The sequence below is a fragment of the Castor canadensis genome, chromosome 4, assembly GCF_047511655.1.
Source record: "Castor canadensis chromosome 4, mCasCan1.hap1v2, whole genome shotgun sequence".
In the NCBI taxonomy this organism is placed as follows: domain Eukaryota; kingdom Metazoa; phylum Chordata; class Mammalia; order Rodentia; family Castoridae; genus Castor; species Castor canadensis.
In genome coordinates, this window is record NC_133389.1 from 60,162,190 (window position 1) to 60,185,185 (window position 22,996).

Consider the following 22,996-nt stretch of genomic DNA (forward strand, 5'->3'; position numbering starts at 1 on the left):
GGTTTTTTCTTTTGAGCATGTCCAATGGGTATTAATTTTTTTGTTTGTGACTGTTTGTATGCAATAACTTCTGAATCTTATCCTCTACATCTGATATTCTTTCTTCTGTTTGATCTTGTCTTCATGGTAATACTCACTGTACTTTGTATTAGATATATTCAACTTTTCGTTTCTAACATTCCTACTTGCTTATTTTTCATAATTTGCATTTCCTTCTCTTCCACATTGCTGACTTCCTTACCTAAGCCTTGAACTGTTTTCCTAACTTCATTTGTCTGTTTATTTGAATCCTTTTTGAGGCTACTCATCATTTTTATGGTAGGATTCTGAATTCTTTCTCTGACATTTAATCAATTCATTGTCCTTGGATTCAGATGTTGAGTTGTGGCAGGAGTTTGGAGGTGAGGCATTTCTTTGGTTTTTCATTTTTAATTTCTATGCTGTTTTTGTGCATCTTTTGGTCTAAGTTTCCTTTGACTTCCTCGGGTAAGCAGCTAATCTACTGCAATAACAAGGTTAACAATTCAGCCTTATGGCTGAATGAGTGAGGAAAAGTTAAATGTCTCGCCACTAAGGTTGTATGGAAGCAAAACTGGTTTCTAGGGACATGGTTCAAGAGCCTAACACTGATTAAAAGGTATAGAGATTGGAAATTCAGTGTTATAGGTAGTTGGTGTGGGAAAGGGAGGAGTTGAGACTGATGGGAAGAGAAGGAGATGGTATGAGAGAACTCTATATATTCATAACAGGGAAATACAGAATGGTTTGAGGAATAGGGAGAAAAAAGACAAAAAGACCAGAAAGATTCCAACAATTAGCAAATTTAAAAATAAAAGAAAAAATAAGTAAGGGAGAAAAAAGTGCATGGGGGAAGCCAAACAAAAACAAACTGGATAAAGAGAAAAAGAAGACAAACAAAGGAACAAAACAAAAAACACTTGCATATCTTCTAGAAGAACAGTGTCCTTGGTATCCCCTGTGTTTGTCCAACTTAGTCCTTCTTGTCCTGGTTGTTATGGGAATGGATTCAGGAAGGCATAGTTGCACCTATAGCTTGGGGTGTAGCAGGAGTCTCAGGGGAGGACAGTTGAAACATCATGGCCAAGTCTATTAAAAAAACTTTGCCCTGTGAGTTCTTTAGGGTCCATGAAGTCTCTGTAAGCAGGGAATGGCATTCTATGAGGCCATTTTCTCAAATGTGAAGAGACTTGATTGAGTGGGGCCACTTGTTCTGTGAGTACGGTATAGGTAGCTTAAAAGGGCAAGGCCGCTAAACTCTGGGTCTTCTGCTGCTTTTCAGATTGCTCCACTCATGTCTGTACCTAGTGGCAGTCTCCCATGCAAACACTGTGGTTCTGAGACCTGGAACTCCCTAGGATGGAACCTTTTAAATCCCCAGATTTGCTCAGTCAGAAGCTTGTTCATTGTTGCTGTTTGCAGTCAAGCAGCTGCTCTAACTTTAGTTCTCAGTCAATCGGGGCTCAATGTTCTGTTTTTTAAGTTGACTTTATTCAATGGAGCTGCAGTGGCAGGACTGAGTGGGATTGCCAACCACTGGGCATTTCTGCTGGTTTCTTACCACTAGCCATTGGACAGCCCTGTTCAACTCTCTCCCTCACTAAATTTGCCTTCGGTGGCAGATTCCCACATGGGCACTGTGGCTGGGAGTCCCAGAACACTGTGGGCTGCAATTTTTCAAGTTTTCTGAATTGGTCAGTCGCCAAACTCCCCTGCCTGCAAGGAGCTTCAGATATCTGAGCTCTTGTCGAGTGAAAGCCAAGGAAATTATCCACAGACAGTTAGGCAGGGCCACCAAATCTCTACCCCAACTTCAACTTCTCAGCCTGCTGCAAATCAAAGTCTCTCTGTGGCCAGGTGGCTCAAGATGCCTTGAGGTTTGATTGCTTCTTGTTTTGAAGCTCCCCAAGTACCGCAGACTTGATCAGGAAGTCCTCTCTCAAGATGGTGCTTTGTTACAGCTCTCTGCATCTAGCCAGTCACACAGGGCAAATTATTGTCCTCTCATATCTCTGCATGAGGGATAGGGTTTGAAAGCAGTTGTAGTTATTGTCCCAGAGCTAAGTCTGTCAGTCTGTATCAGCAGCTGCCTGGCTTACTTTGAGGTGGAGGCTTCAGCTTCCCCTCCCCACAAAGGTAGCTGGGGCAGCCACTACAAACCATCTCTCTGTCATCTTTTTTGATTTGCTATATTTTTCAGATATCCTGTTACTCTTTTGTGTTTCTACATGCCCTTCTCCTCTTTTTGGCATTTCTTCACATAGTCTCTTCTTTGTTATCCAAACTCTCACTGATAAGGTCTAATGGAGAAAGCTTCTACAACTCCACTATCTTGGCCCTGATCAATAAAGAAGAACTAACACAAATGCTCCTCAAAGGATTCCCTACAATTGAAAGGGAAGGAACACTACCAAACTCATTCTATGAAGCCAATACTACCCTGATACTGAACAAGGAAATAAACAAATGAAAACTATAGACCAATTTCCTTAATAAACATAGACACACAAATTCTCATTAACATACTTGCAAACCAAATTCAACAACACATTAAAAAGATCATATGCCATGATCCAGTTTGTTTCATTCCCAGGACACAAGAATGTTTCAACATGCACAAATCAATAAATATAATACAGCACATAAATAGAATCAGGGGCAAAAAATCACATGTTCAGCTCAATAGATACAGGATAGGTGTTTGACAAAATGTAATATACCTTCATGATAAAAGCCCTGAAGAAACTAGGAATAGAAGGAACATACTTCAAAATAACCTAGGACCAACACTGTTCTAAATGGGGAAAAAATAATAGCATTTCCTCTAAAATCAGGAAGGAGACATGGGGGTGCATTCTCTCCACTCTTACTCAATTTAGCACTTACCCTCTTAGCCACAGGAAAAAGGCAAGAGAAAGAAATAAAGAGGATAAAAATATGGAAAGGAAGAAGTCAAACTATGCCCATTTGCACATAATATGATCCTATACTTAAAAGACCCTAAACACTCCATCAGAAAACTCTTAGATATGAGGAAAACTTTCAGCAAAGTAGAAAACATAAATTCAACATTCAAAATTTAGTAGCTTGCCATTGGGAAAATAATTCCACTCACAATAGACTAAAAAATTGTGTAGAAATAAACCTAACCCAGGATTTGAAAGGACTCTACAATGAAAACTATGAAACACTAAAGAAAGAAATTGAATAAAACACTAGAAGATGGAAAGAAAATGGCTACACTACCAAAGTAATCTATAGATTCAATGCACTCTCCATCAAAATCCCAATGACACTTTTCAGAGAAACAGAAAAAACAATCCAAAAATTCATACGGAAGCCCAAAAGAACCCAAATGCCAAAAGCAATCCTGAGCACAACAGAGCAATGCCGAGGTTTCAAAACATGTGATTTCAAATTATACTACAAAGGAAAGACACCCTCTTCAACAAATGGTGCTGTAAAACTGGATATCCACATATAGAAGGCTGAAGCTAGACCCCTATCTCACATCCTGTACAAAAACCAATTCAAAATGGATCAAAGACCTTAATGAAGACCTGAAACTTTCTATAGAAAAACACAAGGAAATCACTTCAAGACATAGGCACAGGCAAGTATTTCCTGACTAGGACTCTAATAGCTTAAGAAATATGAGTAAGAATTGACAAATGGGGTTACATAAAATTAAAAAGCTTCTACACATGAAAGCAAACAATTATCAGAGTGAAGAGATAGCCTCAAGAATGTCAGAACATCTTTGCAAGCTATTCACCTAACAAGGAATTAATACCCAGAATATATAGAACTCAAATAATTGAACATTAAAGGAGTAAGAAACACAGTTAATAAATGGGCAAATAAATTGTAAAATGCTTCTATAAAATTCTGAAGTAGAATCTTATTTTTGGATCAGGTGATTCTTAAGCAAACATAACCTGCCCCTCACAGAAGAAAGATCAAGGACAATTGCTTTTCTTCTTTAAATGTTAAGACTGGTTCTCTATATGTCTAACATTGTTTTGCTGTTCTGTAATTTCAACTAAAATCCCATCATAATGGCTCTCTTAAAGAAACAGAAGACCTGGCCATGTTTTCAAAAGGCTTCTCTTAACAGACAGAATAGAGTACTAACACAGAAAATTAAATGTACACTAAAAAAAACTTTATATTTTATATTTACAATTTAAAAAGTAATCTCTCTTTCTCTCTCTGAAGGAGGCTCTTTTATCTGGAATCATGAGAATCTGCCTATACACCAGGGGCAGCTACACATATCAGCACATGCTATTCTACTTTCAAGCACTTTAATTGCTCTCAGAAGTGCAATTACACACATATACACATAAGCTACGACAAACAGAGCAAACACTTTTTTTTCTGACAACAGTGTAACTGAAAACATAAAATAAAGTCTAATGTAAAATTCCATAGGCATAAATAATGTTCACAGCAGAAATTCACTTTAAGTAAAATAACTCCAGCTAACAAATTTTGGAACCCAATTACTAACAGAAATAAATCATCGAAGTGGACAATGTTTAATTTCTTTATATTTTACTTTATTTAAACACTAAATATTTACACATACAAGTTGAGAGTCCCTAAAACTCCAAAACATTTTAAACACCAACATGACACCATAAATTGAAAAATCCACACCAGACCTTACATGATGGGTCACAGTTAAATGTGGACATTAAAAATATTGTATAAAGTCACCTCCAAGCATATGAAACATAAATTAATTTGTGTTTAGACTTTGGTGCCATCCTCAAGAAGTAATATAATATTATATAATGTAATATTATATAATTATATAATGTATACACATAATATCAAGATGTATGTGTATGTATATTATATACATGAAAATATTGCAAAATCAAAAAAATTCCAAATTCAAAACACTTTTGGTCCTAACAATTTCAGATAAGATATATTCAACCTATACATCTATGTATGTAATATGTATGTATATATTTATGCATATATTATATTTAGAAATAATATACAGAAAATCAAGCAGTCATAGCTCCAGCCTTATCTGAGGAGACAGAATATCTGAAGATTACAGTTGTTCTTCTTTTAAAATCTAATATTTAAATGCCTACTGCAAGGTACCTGAGTACACAGACTTCTGTTGTCCTACCTTAGTAGCCCTTCTACTTGCTGTGGCTTCAAACTGTTCCTCTCTCATGTGGTTAGTACAAGCATAATAACTTTAATACACTCGTGTTTCTAAGCTTTAACTCTCTTCATCAAATATATTTGATCTATTTGAATTTGTGCTTCAAATATCATCATAGCAAATGGGAAGCTGCCTGAAGTTCAATGGAAGCAACATGAAGGGCCATCCCCTCCAATGTCACAAGAACAAACTCTTCCATGACAGAGTTGAGTTTTTCATAAAGACAAGTAATAACACCATGGATGAATATGCTAAACAACTGAATTTTTCCACTTATTACTTCCTTCTGTTTTTCCTTAGGCCTTTAGAGTGACCTTGTGTACTCTATTAGGAATACACATATTTTTAAAAGAATGGAGTCATGAACATAAACACAAAAAAAGCACAATAAAATATTAGCAAACTGACTATGGCAACATAAACTATACACACATAAATTACATATAGAACTAAGAAACTAATTCAAAAAAGTTGCAACACACAAAATCAAACATATTTCTCTTTGGTAACAATAAGCAACTCCAAAACAAGAAAATAATTTAATTTACAATATTGTCTAAAAGAACAAAATACATAGGAATAAATTTAAGAAAAAGGTGAAAACCTTGTTACCTGAATATAAAACATTGCTGAAAGAAATTAAAGGACACCTAAATAAATGGCAAATATCCCATGTTCATGGGTTTGAACACTTAACATTGTTCGGTGTTGGATTTCCTCCAAAGCAATCTGTAGATTTGATACAATGTGTATCAAAATTAAAATAGTTCTTTCTGTCGAAACAAAAAGGCTAAGCCTCAAATTCCAATGGAACTTCAAAGAATGCAAAATAAACAAAAGAGAACTTTGTTCTTGAAACTGAAAAACCCACACTTTGTGATTTCAAAATTGACAACAAATATACAGTAATAAAAATATGGTAATGGCATATAGACAGACATATATGCAGAGTAGAACTGAGAGTCCAGAAGTGAGCCTAATCATCTGTTGTAAATTTACTTTCAAAAATGGTGCCAAGACGATTCAGTGGGAAGTCACTTCAAAAATGATACTGGAAAAACTGGATAACTAGATGAAAAATAATTAAGCTGAACCTCTATCTCCTTTCATATGCCCAAACTCAATGAAAATGGATCAATGACCGAAACAAAAACTACAAAATTCATTGGAAAAACATCCCGATGGCCTCAAATTTGACAAAAGATTCTCGGACTTAATACCAAAAACAAAAGCAACATAAGAGAAACTAGCTAAATTAGACTAAACCAAATTTTTTATGCTGTGTATCAAAGGATGCTATGTGGTCTCAGTGTCCCACAAGGATCTATTGTGGATCCCTCCAGGATCTACTAAAGGTATGAGACCCAGGAGGCACTGCTGAGGCATGGTGGAATCTTTGGGAGGTCAGACATAGTGGGAAGCCCTAAGTCAATGGGGACATGAGATACTAAGCATGGGAGTCCTTGAGTTCTCCCTAGAGGACTGTTACAAATGCCCTGCCTGTCCTCTGTTTACCTACTTTTGATCAAGGTGTTACCACTTGCTTTGAGACGCTATCCCGCCACTGCCACCTGCCATGTCACATAGTCCTCAAGAGATCTGAACTGACACAGATGCCAAGTCCTTAAATCTCCAAAACTGTGAACAATACAAACCTTTATACTTTATAAAATTAGCTACTTTAGGTATTTACATTATGCAAATTACAATAATACAAAGCTGACTAATGCAAAGGACATTGCCAAGAATGAAAATACAATCAATATGATAGGAGCAAACATTTCTACATTATATATCAGTTATCTATCAAAATATCTACTCATCTATTCAGAATATAGAAAGAATTTTTTGAAAGTAATAAATGGACATAATATTTAAATAATGAGACAATCCATTTTAACATGGGCGAAGAATCTGAATAGATATTTCTCAAAAAATATACACAGCTAGCCCACAAGCATAAGAAAAGATGTTTAACACGAGTGATCAATAAGGAAATAAAAGTCGAAATCACAATCAGATGAGCATGATAGTACACACTATAATCTCAGCACTCATGAGGCAGATTCTACAGGAACATGAGTTTGAGGCCATAAGTGAGTTTCAGATCATCCAGGACAATACAGTGAGACTCTGTCTCAAAAAGGGGAGAGGGTTCAGAATGGGATATCACTTCATATCCAGTGTGATAGTTTTAATCAGGAAACAGAAAATAGCAAGGGTTGTCAAGATGTGGAAAATGGAAAACTTCATACACTGCTGGTAAGAATGTAAAACAGCACAGCTGTCCCACAAAACAGTTTCTCAGTTCCTTAAAATGTTAAACATAGCAATTCAACTCCTTGGTATAAGGTAAAGAGAAATGAAGACATTTGTATATACAAAAATTGTACATAAATGCGTGCAGCAGCTAATTCATAAGCCAAAATTACAAACAAACCAAATGTCATCACCAGACTGATAGACAAATAAATTCTAAATATAGGAATATTATTCAGGCACAAAAAGAAACTAACTGTGGATAGATACCACAACTTAGATGAACTTCAAAACCCTTATGATAAGAGAAGACAGGCACACAAAATTCATGTATTATATAATTCCTTTTATATAATATATGCATGACAGGCAAATCCACCGAGAAACAAATGATTAGAAATTATGGGGGCACAGCAGTGAAAGAGCTCACCTTGTTTTACAAGGTGGTGAAAACATTTTGAAAGCTGACTACTGAATTGTACACTTTAAAACAGTTTACTATATGTTACATGGATTTTATCTCAATTGAATAAAATCAAATATTTAGTAAAAATCCATTAAAGTAAGTGAAAGACATTCAGACTGAAAACTACAATTACCACTGAAAGAAAATTAAAGAAGACTAAACAGATGGAGAGAGGTCCTGTGCTCATGAGATGAAACACTTAATACTATGGAAACAGCAGCACTTTCCAAATAGATCAACAGATTCACTGCAATCTCTATCAAAATCCCAGCTGGCTTCTTAACAGAAGTTGACAAATTAACTCTAAAATTCACAAGGAAACACATGAGACTCATAAGAACCAAAACAATCTTTAAAAAAAAAAAAAAAAGAACAGTGCTGGAAGATAATTTTCTATTTTCAAAACTCACTACAGACCAGAAGTAATAAAGATAGGGTGGTGGTGGCATAAGAACAGACATGTAAATCAATGAAAGAGAATTAAGAGTCCAGTAATATACTAATAAATCGATGGTAAACTGATATTCAGTAAGGGTACCAATGGGAAAAAATAATCTTTGGTGACCTATGATTAGGCCTTTGTTAGACGTATGAATTATAGCAGGATTCTGGACCTAATTCATTTTTTTTTGTGGTAGTACTGAGGTTTGAACTCGGGACCTCATCTTGCTAGTTAGGTACTCTACCACTTGAGCCCCTAGCCTTGGACACCTGATACCTGATACTGAATGGGCTGACAGAACAGACTCAGCCAGCATCAGAGATAAGGGGGATGGGCTTGACACTGAGCCTACCCCTGAAGTCTACAGAGAAGAAGCTGATAGGGGCAGGAAAGGGCAAGGAGAGCTTTCCTATCTGCAGGTGTATCAGTGCTCACACCTTTAAATCATAGCTACTTAATAGGCTAAAATTGGGAGGATCATGATTTAAGGCCAGCCCAGCAAAAACATAGGGATACCACATCTCTATGAATAGCTGTGGGCAGTGCTCTCTTCTGTCATCCCAAGTTACATGGAAGGTAAAAGATTGGAATGATCCTGGTTCAAGGCCAGCCTGGGCAAAAAGTTCTCAAGACTCCATCTCAACTAATAAAAAGTGGGCACAGTGGCTTCCCAGCTATATGGGAAGCGTAAATATGAGGGTGTGGTCCAAGCCGGACTGGGCACAAATGTGATACCTTATGTAAAATAACTAAAAAAAAAAAAAAAAAAAAAAAAAAACTAAAGCAAAAAGGGCTAGGGACATGTCTCAAGTGGTACAGCACCTGCCTCGCAAGTGTGAGGCCATGGGTTCAAAACCCAATATTACTAAAAAAAATTTTGAGCCACATTTCTTAATGTCTGCCTAATACATCATTATAAATGGAAATTTCATTTGGGGAATGTAATGCAAATTTTAGACATCTGATGGTGGACCAGCTGCTGCACAGCCTTTTTCATCATGTACCTTTGTATTGAAGTATCATTTGAATAAACAAAAATAAAAATGGGAATAGCCATTCAATAGAGAGCACTTCAAAGAAAACCCAGACAGTCTGCTCACCTTGGGGTGCTATCAGAATTCTTCCATTTTCGTGACACCAACCAACTGGCTGGACATAAGGACTATTAATATCGCACCTGCAAAAACAGGGATCCAAGTTAGAGTATCACTCAATAACAGAGAAAGAATCCAAATATGAAGATCACTGTGAATATGAAGAGATACTATGGAAATCAGTACTTCAAAGCTACAGAGAATTTCTAATTTGTATTTGTAGGCTGGATGATAAAACTTCTGTTTTGAATAACTCTTTCTAAATTTAAAAGCATAAAATTAAGAGGGGTTTGACATGGACCTTAATTACCAGTGATATCTCCAGAGTGGACATTTTAATAAATCTGTCCACCAGTTTTTACTATTTAATTTTAATAAGGCAGACCAATCAGATTCCAGGTGAACACAGTTTTTCTTCCCACTCCTTTTCAAAGAACCCCAAATATTCTACCTAAGCCACATACAACAATTACTCTCTGCTCCCCTTCTTAGTTCAAAGGATAACACCATGCCTGTGAAGAGCCACAGTCTCAGGCAGGGACTTGTCAATTATTCAGGATACATTATGAGGAAATGCTACAAAAATTATTTTTGCCATAACTTCTTCTATATGTCAGGCTTTCATCTAGTAAACTCTTTCAGCTTGTGCAATGTTAGTTGAACATAGCATAATTTTCTCCGCTCCCCACATGCTTTCAAATATTTACTCCTGTTTTCCCTGGATTTTTCTTTTATGTGACAGGCTGAGTTCAGTATTTTTTTTCAGGTCAAAACAATGACCAAAAAACCACCTCTAGATACATTCACACATATGTATACATAGGTATATATACTTCTTAACTTCCTCTTCACAAAACCATTTCCCTTACAAACTAGACAACATACGTATAGTGAAAAGCCCTGGACTGTTCATATTATTCCAGGTGAGGTCTCACTGGGTAACTTCTCAGAGAGGATGGGGGAAAAGTTTCTCGGGGAATTTAATTCAATAGTTCCTTTGGGAGCAACCACTAAATTCCTGATACGGGTTATAATAAGAATGGTGATAGTACTGGAATGAAAATAACCAAACATGAACGCACCAGTAATCATAACTATCATCCCAATTGTCAAAATGCACTCGGAGGCGATCTTCCACAATATCTGCTATGGTTGCCACACACACCAAAGAAGGGTTCTTCCTGTCGACCGCCTCCAGCTTCATTCCGACCTGAAACTCCTTAGGCACTGGCCCATTCTAACACAGAATCAGAAGGGGTCGAGGCACAAAAATAAATAGAATACCAAACAATACTTAGCTACTGTCAATACTTCTATGATGTTTAGCATCAACAAAGTCTACAGCATCTTGACATTTACCTACCTCTGGAAGGAGGCCAGCAAATGTGAGGAACACACCCACACTCAGAACAAAGCCCAGAGAAACCAGACCTCCTCTGGAGGACTTGTTCTGCAAGATGATTTTCTTTCCCTTCCCTATCATCTTTTCCCCTCTTCAGTTCTTACAGGTAATTTGTATGAATTTTATAACACAATGTTTACTGAATACAGTCATAGCAAATGTGTTTTCTGCTCCCCATAAACCTTTGAATGGTTCCAAATTTATCATTTGAAAAACTGGGAAAGATAAGCCCTCTAGCACTGAAATACCATTTAATTTGATTAGTAGATTTAATTTGATTAGTAAATCTGAAAATAGTGGCTTTCTCAATATTTAAGATACATATGCACAAATTCATAAATAAAATTACAACTAGAAATGCAAATTCCCTTTTTAGTTCCTGTACATTCTTAATATAAAAAAATACCATGGACTACTATTTACAATAACATGTAAGTTATAAAACCCCATTCCTTGTATGGAATAGCCATAATTAGCCAGCCCTAGGACTTAGGGAGTATACACATAATACCTGGGGATAAAAAAAAGACATGGGTTTTTTTCCCCTCAATTTCTTTACTATCTTAACTGAACATTGATTTTTACTTTCCTTTAGCATACTGTATTTTAAAGCATTTTCACATTTTATTAATTCCCTTTCTTTGACACTCTTCTAGAAACACATATAACAACTGTACAACATGAATGTCAAGATCAGTAAAGTGAAGTCTGTAGAAATTCAGTAAGATGCCTATACAGTGACAAGGCCCATGGGCCCAGAATTCTGTACTGTCCCAACTTCTCCTTGTATACTGGCCTCACCAGTGAGCCCAGAGAGTAACTAAGAGAAGTCTGGGTTGCAAATGATTGTCAACTGAAGGCTCACTGGGTTGCTCCACCAAAATCCCCACAATACCCCTTGAGTCTATAAGAAATGTTCTTTTTGTTTTCAATAAATCTACTTAAGCTGGGAATATTCAAAGTCAGCCTGGAGTAGCTACTGGTTTCACCAAAACTAAGTGTAAAGGACTAAAACTCATTGAAAGCAAGCAAAAATGAAGAACATTTATAAAAAAACATTTTAGTAAGGCATACTGGCTCAAGCCTCTTGGGACAAGGAGACCAGGAAGATTGTAGGACAAAAAGAGCCAGGGCAAAAAGTTCATGAAACCCTATTTCAACCAATGACTGGGTGTGGTGGCACGTACCCGTCATCCACAGCTACACCGGGAAGCTCAAATAGGAGGGTTATGGGCTTGGCCACTCTGGACGTCCAGTGAGACCCTATCTCAAGAACAGAGCAAAAAGAGGTGAGAGCATGGCTCAAGAAGTACAGCACCTACTTAGCAAGCATGAGCGCCTTAGTTCAATCCCCAGCACCTCAAAACAAATTTAAATTTTAGCAGGCTTTAAATGTAAAGTTTTCAACTTTCTACATCTAACTAAAGCATTTCATTGCACTTTTGAAGGAGACATGCCAATAGGAAACTGGCAAATTAAGTGAGAAGAATTATAGGACATTAAGGGATTCTGTAATTTCTTAAGGGATTAAAATACAATAGAATATAATGTAAATTTAAGATCAGGAAAATGTGATTCATACTGAGGAAGAAAATACTTACGGAACTTCTGCTTCTGAATAATTTCTTAGGAGCATTTTGCAATTTGCAGGCCTTCAGGTAATCCATCCAAACAAATTTATCTTTTCTATAACCTAAAAAACAGGACACATTACTCAAAACACCTATAAAATATTATCACATACATATTAAAGGTATTACTACTACTATTATTGTTAAATCATCTATCTATCCAATGTCCTTAGCATAACACAAATGATTTAGTTATAATCTTCAAGTTGTTGAGATGTTTTTTAAATGATTTAAAAGTAAAATATTGAGTGTGGTTTTCCATCATGCACATTATTCGCTACTGAGACACACAGTTGGTACCCTGGTGGTCTGATGGGATTCTCATCTCCCATTAAAGTTTTCCAGAAAGGGAAAAAGGGTGAGTACCTCCCTATGTTATTCCTACTCCTGAATAAGCCATATTGTAAAGATCATAAGAGGTCGTGATGATATTGCAATCTAGGGGTCTAGACATGGGGGAAATTATAGGAAGCCCCCTCACAATCCAAGGACCATCTGGTATCCCCAACTTTCTGTTCCTTGTCTTTACAAGTTTCCCAGTAAAAATGTGTTATCTTTCCATTCATATGCCCTAAAATGGCTCACACAAAGATGGCTCAAATAACACAGGATCAGTAAATATTTTCTGATTGGACCTTACATTGAGAACATTAAGTCAAACTCCTTGCACAGCCTTTAAGGTCATGGTCACACCTCTAACTCCATCTGCTTTCTCATCTTCCTCCTCTGCTTGTCTCCTTGAGACGCTGCGTCCTGGCCAATTGGAGTCACAACTCAGAGCACCTATTCTGGCTTTCACTCTTACCCAATGAGTCAAATTGCTTCTCTCTCTTTTGGTCTCAGTCTCTAAGGTACTGCATGTCCTCAAAGAGGCACGTCTCCACTACACTAACTGAAAGTGTGCCCTGCAGTTATATTCAGTCCTTCCCTCCTGTGGAGGTAAAGCCCCATGGAGATAGAGACTTTATTTGCTGTTCCATCCCAGCACCTATATGTAGCAAGGGTTCCATCATACTTAATGCATGAATGAGCCCATTGCCTGTCACCAGAAACTATGAAATCCAGAAGTCTTGCTATCAGCCCCAGGCAGATAGCAAGGGACATGCTGAATTAACTATTAAGAATAAAATGACTATGAACTGACTCCAAAATATGGCACATCCATGCAGGGAACTGGCTCAATGGACTACACCCTCAGTTTACTTGCTCATGGCAAATAAAAAAGGTTTCAGTCCCATCTGCCTGACCCAGATTCCTCTAGCATAAAATAAGAGACAAAGATAAGACTTTAATTCCCATCAAAAGAAAACTGATGGTGAAATTTTTCCAGTTTCATGCTTTCCATGAGTCCTAGGTTTAGAGCACATTATTTATAATAAATCAAATTTTTTCACTGTGCAGCTTCATTAATATAGTGGATTATTTCATTTCAACAATGATTAAGCATCACTTCATCACTCCTTGTAAGGTTTAATAGACTTTTATGTATAATAAGATGCTGACATAGTCATAATATTTTATTCCTGCCCAACTTACCTTATCAGAATTTCTGACCTAAAAGTTATGAATACTTTGCTTTTAAAGACACTTATTTCTGCGAAAGGGCAGAGAGGGACGGGGTGAGGGCAGGGGAGACAGATGGCCCAAACAATGTAGGCACATATGAATAAATGAATAAACAATAAAAAACAAAGATACTCATTTCTAAGGATGGTATCAATGTGGTCTTAGTTCACACCAGGTTCTCGTTAGTATTTCATGTAATGTTGTTAAAATAAAACTGAAATAACAAGTGACACTCTTTCCAGTTGGTAAATTTGATCCTGGCTTACCCTTAGGGATGTGCAATTCATGTTTGGTCTTCTCACACCACCCTACAGGATGAATGTCAGGGGAACCAGCATTGGTCCAAAAATCATAGCTGCTTAAATAACCATCAAAATGAAGTCTTAGCCGGTAACCACACACCTGCAACATGGAAGGTTTGCAATCACTCATTAAGTGTCATACTTCTAAAGTAGGTACAAAATTCACAAACTATTTAAATATTTTTCAGTACCATCAACATGAGTCAATCCATCTATGCAAATGTTTTCACTAGGAAACAAATTTATATATGACATGACATCTGATTAAAACAAAACAGTGATGAAGTACACACAATTGCTTACCTAGTCTTCTGAAAAATTTATTCATTTAGCTAATGGTCAATCTACATATTTTAATTGAATAATTAATTCAATATGGATCAAATATTACTTTCAGAAACTATATTTTATGCTATCTGGCTTGAATTCATATTCCAAGAGAGTATAAGGCAAATATGGCCTTGTTTCAACTCTAACATATGGATGCAGCATATTCGACAAAGTGAACACTGAAAATCTGAGAAACACATCCTCTAGGCATGCCATACAAGTTTAATGGCTAAATAAAGTAACTGAATGTGACTTTAGGTTCAATACTATTAGAAATATACAATCTTTATTGATTTAATAATATGTTTAGTAAATATAACATTTTACAAGCCTTTTAGTTTCATCAATGGCAGTTCACTGTTGATAATTTTCATAAAATTAATGTATTTTATAGAAATTAGTAACTTATATGCACGAATATTATTCTATACATTCTCATCAGATTAGCTAAAACATGAATAATTATGTCTCTGTTAATAGGCAAAAAACAGCATTGTGGGATTCATGAATTATTATCAGCTTTAGGTGAAAGCTATTTACCAATTAAGTCAAGAATAAATGCTAGTTGATAAAGAACTTATTGGAAAATTCATCTTTTGGGGAAGGAAAAATTCACTAAGAAATATATTTCACCCATTACTGACTAAAATAAATCCCTAATGTACTAAAATTTGTTTATGATAGAAAGTACTCCAATTTGTTACTCTCTTGAAAACTGTCACCATGCAATCAGCCCAAGACAATAACACCATCCCTTACCTCAGCTACAGAAAGCACACAGAACACTGATGGATGTCGGGGATCAATGCCTTCTAATCTCATTCCAATCTGAAAACCATTTTCATGCTCTGGAAAGGATTGATCCTATGAAATTTCATGGTACAACATTAGTTATTGACATTTCTTCATATTTTACTGTGAATTAAATGTAGAACAACAGAACTCATAGAAGCAGAGTGTAGAAAAGTGGGTACCAGATGCTAGGGTGACAGAAGAACAGGAAGATGCTGGTTGCAATTAGGTAGGAGAAAGAAATGATAAATATTTAAAAGGTGATGAATATGTCAATTAGTTAATTCAATCATTCCATTCTTGGGTACCCCATAATTATATGACTACAATATAGTCATATATAGTCATATAGTTTGGAAGCTCAGAAATGTAGGTAAAGAAGACTGTTCCTACATGTAACTGGACCTCAATGATACTTTAATCATTTTAACACGATTTTAGTTCATCTGTGAAGCATAAGCCCCAGGAACTTCTCATTCATCCTGACTGCACAACACTTTGTTGATTACATGGATTACCGATCCTTGATCTGTGACTGCACACTTTATTTTATATACAGAGACTTTGCTATAGAAAATCTTTTTGTTTTGTCTCAGGTTTCACTACGTAGCCCAGGGTGGTTGAGAACTCATGATCCTCCTGCCTCTGTGTTCCAGAGTGTTGGGATTATAGAAATGTACCACCAATCTTGGCAGAAAAACTGTTTAATTTTCATATACAGTATGAAATATTATACAGTATACTTCCCCTACAGCTGCACACTGAGACTATAAAAACCTTACTAACTCTGAAGCTACATAGATATTCTCCACGTATTTTTTTACACTAATGGATTTTCAGAGGAGACAAGATGGCAGATTAGAACCAAAGCAGAACCTTGTGGTTTTTCAGGAGCTGGGGATCGAACAACCAGAAAACAGCTCCTCAAAGAGGTGAGTGACTAAGGGAACACACTAAAGTTTACTATTGGAGAGACCCAGAGAATCTGAGGTTTATAACAGATGATGAGAAACAGTGCATCAGTCCACTGAGGTCATGAAGTGCAGTAGAGAGGAGGAGTAAAGAGAAAGAGGAAAAGGCAGAGTGGGGATGAATTCATACAGAGACAGATGCAGAAGAGAAAGGCAGACTGAACATATCTGATCCGGGAGCTGCATAGTGTGCTGCTGTTTGAAAAGACCTCTGCCTTGGCCAACATAAAAACCTGCTGCTTTAATGAGCAGCCATCTTCAGAAGATTGCTACTATGCTCCCTGCTTTAGTATACAGTCCCTGTATTTTCTTTACCTTGGAACTCACAGCAAGTATTACCATACTGTCCCTACTGTACCTTATGGTACAATGTGGCCCCAGCAGGCAGCCAGTGAAGCAAGCTCATTCAAAAACATATGCAGTGCGATGTGGGGTGGGCCAGGGTGGGGAGAGGCACAGAATGTGGTGGAACTCACTTTCCCTTTTAGATTGCCATCTCAGGAAGCCAGCTAAAGAGGGTTAGGAAACAGAACAGGTACACTGGATTATGTGCAGGGACTGAACCTCAGACAACAACAGTCAGACAACAACATCCCAGAAAGCTTGGGATGGGTGGCCCATCTCTGGATACTAGAGTTAACTGCCCCATCTGCATGTGGACCTCTTCTCCGGGTGCCTGAGATCTAGATGCATAGAAGAACTCAGGAGGCCCTCAGGCTACATAGAATAACTTATACAGAGTAAACAATTTCAAAGGGAACTTTGGTTCCATGCTATCCTGTATTGATGAGAAGGGAAACAAAGCTTTTCCAACCAGCTCAAGTTCCATACTCCAAATGACCAACTAGTATCAACACATACAAGAAAAGGGGTGAAACAGCCTCCCCAGCCTTTTCTCTCTGCAGCCTAAGAAGACACAGAACAAAAGTGCAAACTAGCAGAGGTACTAAATATCTACTCTTGCCTTCGTCAACACTCCATGGAGACAACACTTAAATTAAGTTAAGACCTTTTTTTCGAGGAATTCCAAGATGGCGGCTAGAGGGAGGAAGCAGAAAGCGAGCCTCCTATAGTGAAATCTTGGAGAGACGCTGGAGACACACTTTGCAGGCAAAATCACTGAGAAAAGGCATAACTATGACCCCTCCACACCTTCTGCTGACGCAGAGAATCTCCACTTCAAGTTAAATGGAGAAACAAGGAGGGGCCCCAGGCCGCAAGTCACCAGTGCCCAACAGCTTGGGAAGATGCGGAACAGGTGAGCTTTGCGGTACCTCGGTACTCCCACAGACAAGCCTGGGCCAGAACAGCATAGCCCCCTGGACAGACTGACCTCCACCCGGGGAAAAAAGAGAAACTGAGTAATAACCAATAAGAACAAATAAGACACGCAGGAAAGAGGGTGGGGCACACTGAGTGCCAAAGATTGGGGAAAGGGAATCCTTCGCGGGACTGTAAATAAACAAGCCGGGCCAGCCAGAGAGGCTCTGGCAGGAGCAGGGGCGCGCGCCCAGCAACCAGGAGCAGGAAAGCTGGTGAGAGTGGCTGAGGGAGGAAAACTCCACAGGAGAGGAGGGAAGACCCACTTCCCACGTGAGCTGTAAATAAACATGGTGGCTGGCAGGAGTAGCAGCACCGCCCAGTAATCAGGAGCAGGAAAGCTTGTGAAAACAGGGTGGGAGGAGAACTGCACAGGAGAGGAGGGAAGACCCACCTCCCACATAAACTGTAAATAAACACGCAGGCCTGACAATGGGTACAGTGTCACTTTTCCCAGTGCTTGGAAAGGGGAAAGCTTGTAGCAGAGGCTCACGCACAGGAGAAATCTGAACAAACAAAGCCTGCAGGGCCAGGTGAGTGCTAAGCTCACCCCAGAGATCTGCATAAATAACGCCGCCAGCAACAGCAAGCTGACAGCAGTAGGCAGGCAAGCCACAGCTGCAGATACCATTCTCAGAACTGTCTCCAGACTCTTTTTTTTTTTCTTTCTCTCCCTACCTTTGATGAGAGAACAACCAAATTACACCTGCAAGCTGAAAAACTTACTGAAACTGTATTGCATTTGAACTTGTGACACTTGGTGGGGTTATTTTTCTGCGTGTGTGTGTAGTTTTTTCTTGTTTATGCATCCCCTTTGATGAGACAACTACAGAAAAACGTCTGAGGCGCCATCTCCAGGATTGGAGACTGTGACTTCACTGCATTTGAACTTGGAGGTTTTTTGGTTTTTTGGTTTTTTTAAATTTTCTATTTTTTCATTTTATTTCAATACATTTTTATAAATAGATTTTTCTTTCATTTACTAATTTTTTATTTTTATTCTTATCTTTATTTTTTTATTTTTGATTTTCAATCCTCTGTCTCTCTAATGACTGTTCAGCTTACTGTCAATTACTATACTAAAGCTCCCTGTTTATACCTTTGAAACCTTCTTGTCTGATACTTTGTTCTGTTTTCTCCTTCCAGTATGTGTATTTGTTTTTCCCATTTCTTTAACTTCTTGCTTTCCATCTCAGCTCACCCTTCCATTCTAAATATTACCATTGTTATTATTACAAGCTAGAAAATACTTAATTGCACACAGTACAGGGGCAGTAACAACACCAAAGACAATGACGGGAAGACAGAAAAAACAGGGAAACCAGTTTCCCCACAGCAAAAAATTAGTACAAGAACCAGAGGGGAATGAAGAAAACAGGTACTCAGATCCAGACTCCAACAAAATGAAGATAAACTATGCCAAAGGACCCAATGAAGCCCACAAGAATAATTTAAAAGAAGACATACTACAGGTACTCAATGAGAATTGTATAGAGATGATACTGGATAGGGTCAACCAAAATGTACAGGAGACACTCAAGAAATTCCAAGACAACAAAAGTAGAGAATTTGAAAAAACAAAAGAAGAAATAAAGGAAACCATAGAAGCACTGTATAAACACCAAAGTGAAAGAGAGAACATGATGAATAAACAGATAAATGAACTCAGGACAAAAATAGACAACATTAAACAGGAAACCAGCCAGGATATGGAAAACCTCAGAAAAAAGAACGAAACAGAACTGCAAAACAAAACAGAAGGCCAATCCAGCAGAATAGAACAAACAGAAGACAGAATCTCAGAACGTGAAGATGAAATGGTAATTAAAGGAAAAACCGAAGAACTATTAATTAAACAACTCAAGACCTGTGAAAAGAAAATGCAAGAACTCACCGACTCCATCAAAAGACCAAACATCAGAATCATGGGCATCAAAGAAGGACAAGAGGTGCAAGCGAAGGGAATGCGTAATATATTTAATAAAATAATAACGGAAAATTTCCCAAATCTACAGAAAGATATTCCCATACAGATGCAAGAGGCCTCCAGGAAACCAAACAGACCAGATCAAAATAGAACTACCCCATGACATATCATCATTAAAACAACAAGTTCAGAAACTAAGGAAAGAATATTGAAGGCTGTAAGAGAGAAAAAACAAGTAACAAACAAAGGTAAATCCATCAAAATCACAGCAGACTTCTCAACAGAAATATTAAAAGCAAGAAGAGCATGGGGTGAGATCTTCCGGGCACTGAATGAAAATAACTTCAACCCCAGGATACTGTACCCAGCAAAACTATCATTCAAAATAGATGGAGCAATAAAAGTCTTCCATGATAAGCAGAAACTAAAACAATATGTGACCACAACGTCATGACTACAAAGGATTCTTCAAGGGATTCTGCACACAGAAAGTGAAACTCAACTTAACCATAAAAAGACAAGCAGGACGAAACCGCAGAAAAAGAAAAAGCAAGAAAGTAGAGAGTAACCTCAACTTAGGTACACACAATCAAATCTTCAAACAACTAAGACAACTAAATGACAGGAATCACCACATACCTATCAGTACTAACGCTTAAAGTTAACGGACTTAATTCACCCATCAAAAGGTACCGCTTAATGAAATGGATTAAAAAGGAAGATCCAATTTACAACAGCCTCAAACAAAATCAAATACCTAGGTGTAAACCTAACAAAAGATGTGAAAGACCTCTACAAGGAAAACTATACACTTCTGAAGAAAGATATTGAGGAAGACTATAGAAAGTGGAGAGATCTCCCATGCTCATGGATTGGTAGAATCAACATAGTAAAAATGTCGATACTCCCAAAAGTAATCTACATGTTTAATGCAATTCCCATCAAAATTCCAATGACATTCATTAAAGAGATTAAAAATCTACTCTTAAATTTATATGGAAACACAAGAGGCCACGAATAGCCAAGGCAATACTCAGTCAAAAGAACAATGCTGGAGGTATCACAATACCGGACTTCAAACTATATTACAAAGCAATAACAATAAAAACAGCATGGTACTGGCACAAAAACAGACATGAAGACCAGTGGAACAGAATAGAGGATCCAGATATGAAGCCACACAACTATAACCAACTTATCTTTGACAAAGGAGCTAAAAATATACAATGGAGAAATAGCAGCCTCTTCAACAAAAACTGCTGGGAAAACTGGTTAGCAGTCTGCAAAAAACTGAAACTAGATCCATGTATATCACCCTACACCAAGATTAACTCAAAATGGATCAAGGATCTTAATATCAGACCCCAAACTCTTAAGTTGATACAAGAAAGAGTAGGAAATACTCTGGAGTTAGTAGGTATAGGTAAGAACTTTCTCAATGAAACCCCAGCAGCACAGCAACTAAGATATAGCATAGATAAATGGGACCTCATAAAACTAAAAAGCTTCTGTTCATCAAAAGAAATGGTCTCTAAACTGAAGAGAACACCCACAGAGTGGGAGAAAATATTTGCCAACTATACATCAGACAAAGGACTGATAACCAGAATATACAGGGAACTTAAAAAACTAAATTCTCCCAAAACTAATGAACCAATAAAGAAATGGGCACGTGTACTAAACAGAACTTTCTCAAAAGAAGAAACTCAAATGGCCAGAAAACACATGAAAAAATGCTCACCATCTCTAGCAATAAAGGAAATGCAAATTAAAACCACGCTAAGATTCCACCTCACCCCTGTTAGAATAGCCATCATCAGCAACACCACTACCAACAGGTGTTGGTGAGGATGCGGGGAAAAAGGAACCCTCTTACACTGTTGCTGGGAATGTAGACTAGTACAACCACTCTGGAAAAAAATTTCGAGGCTACTTAAAAAGCTGGACATCGGTCTACCATTTGATCCAGCAATACCACTCTTGGGGATATACCCAAAAGACTGTTACGCCAGAGGCACCTGCACATCCATGTTTATTGCGGCACTATTCACAATAGCCAAGTTATGGAAACAGCCAAGATGCCCCAACACTGACGAATGGATTAAGAAAATGTGGTATCTATACACAATGGAATTTTATGCAGCCATGAAGAAGAACGAGATGTTATCATTCGCTGGTAAATGGATGGAATTGGAGAACATCATTCTGAGTGAGGTTAGCCTGGCCCAAAAGACCAAAAATCGTATGTTCTCCCTCATATGTGGACATTAGATCAAGGGCAAACACAACAAGGGGATTGGACTATGAGCACATGATAAAAGTGAGAGCACACAAGGGAGGGGTGAGGATAGGTAAGACACCTAAAAAATTAGCTAGCATTTGTTGCCCTTAACACAGAGAAACTAAAACAGATACCTTAAAGCAACTGAGGCCAATAGGAAAAGGGGAACAGGTACTAGAGAAAAGGTTAGATCAAAAAGAATTTACCTAGAAGGTAACACCCACGCACAGGAAATCAATGTGAGTCAATGCCTGTATAGCTATCCTTATCTCAACCAGCAAAACCCCTTGTTCCTTCCTATTATTGCTTATACTCTCTCTACAACAAAATTAGAAATAAGAGCTAAATAGTTTCTGCTGGGTATTGAGGGGGGGAAAGAGGGAGGGGGCAGAGTGGGTGGTAAGGGAGGGGGTGGGGGCAAGGGGGAGAAATGAACCAAGCCTTGTATGCACATATGAATAATAAAAGAAAAATGAAAAAAAAAGGAAGATCCAACAATTTGTTGCTTACAGGAGACCCATCTCACCGACAGAAATAAGCATAGGCTAAGGATGAAAGGCTGGAAGAAGATTTACCAAGCCAATGGCCCCCAAAAACAGGCAGGAGTAGCAATACTTATCTCTGACAAAGTAGACTTCAAACCTACATTGATCAAACGAGATAAACAAGGACATTCCATACTAATAAAAGGGGAAATAGACCAAAAGGAAAGAGTTAACCTAGAAGGTAACACACATGCACAGGAAATCAATGTGAGTCAATGCCCTGTATTGCTATCCTTATCTCAACGAGCAAAAACCCTTGTTCCTTCCTTTTATTGCTTATACTCTCTCTACAACTTAATTAGAAATAAGAGCAAAATAGTTTCTGCTGGGTATTGAGGGGGTAAGGGGGTAAGGGGGAGAGGGAAGGGGAGGAGTGGGTGGTAAGGGAGGGGGTGGGGCCATCGGGGAGAAATGACCCAAGCCTTGAATGCACATACAAATAATAAAAGAAAAAAAAAA

The 22,996-nt window shown here is 37.7% G+C and overlaps 1 protein-coding gene across 3 annotated transcripts in view; it reads right to left on the reverse strand.

The window, feature by feature from the left end:
- The window catches only part of L3mbtl4 (L3MBTL histone methyl-lysine binding protein 4), a 469,587-nt gene that overhangs the window by 268,487 nt on the left and 178,104 nt on the right, over positions 1-22,996 (reverse strand). For all 3 annotated transcript variants that reach the window (XM_074070308.1, XM_074070309.1, XM_074070310.1), the window contains 5 exons: positions 15,461-15,565; positions 14,336-14,471; positions 12,474-12,565; positions 10,553-10,707; positions 9,477-9,553 (listed from right to left, as the gene is read on the reverse strand). In XM_074070308.1, the coding sequence (XP_073926409.1) occupies positions 9,477-9,553; positions 10,553-10,707; positions 12,474-12,565; positions 14,336-14,471; positions 15,461-15,565 (565 nt within the window). The remainder of the gene's footprint in view (positions 1-9,476; positions 9,554-10,552; positions 10,708-12,473; positions 12,566-14,335; positions 14,472-15,460; positions 15,566-22,996) is intronic.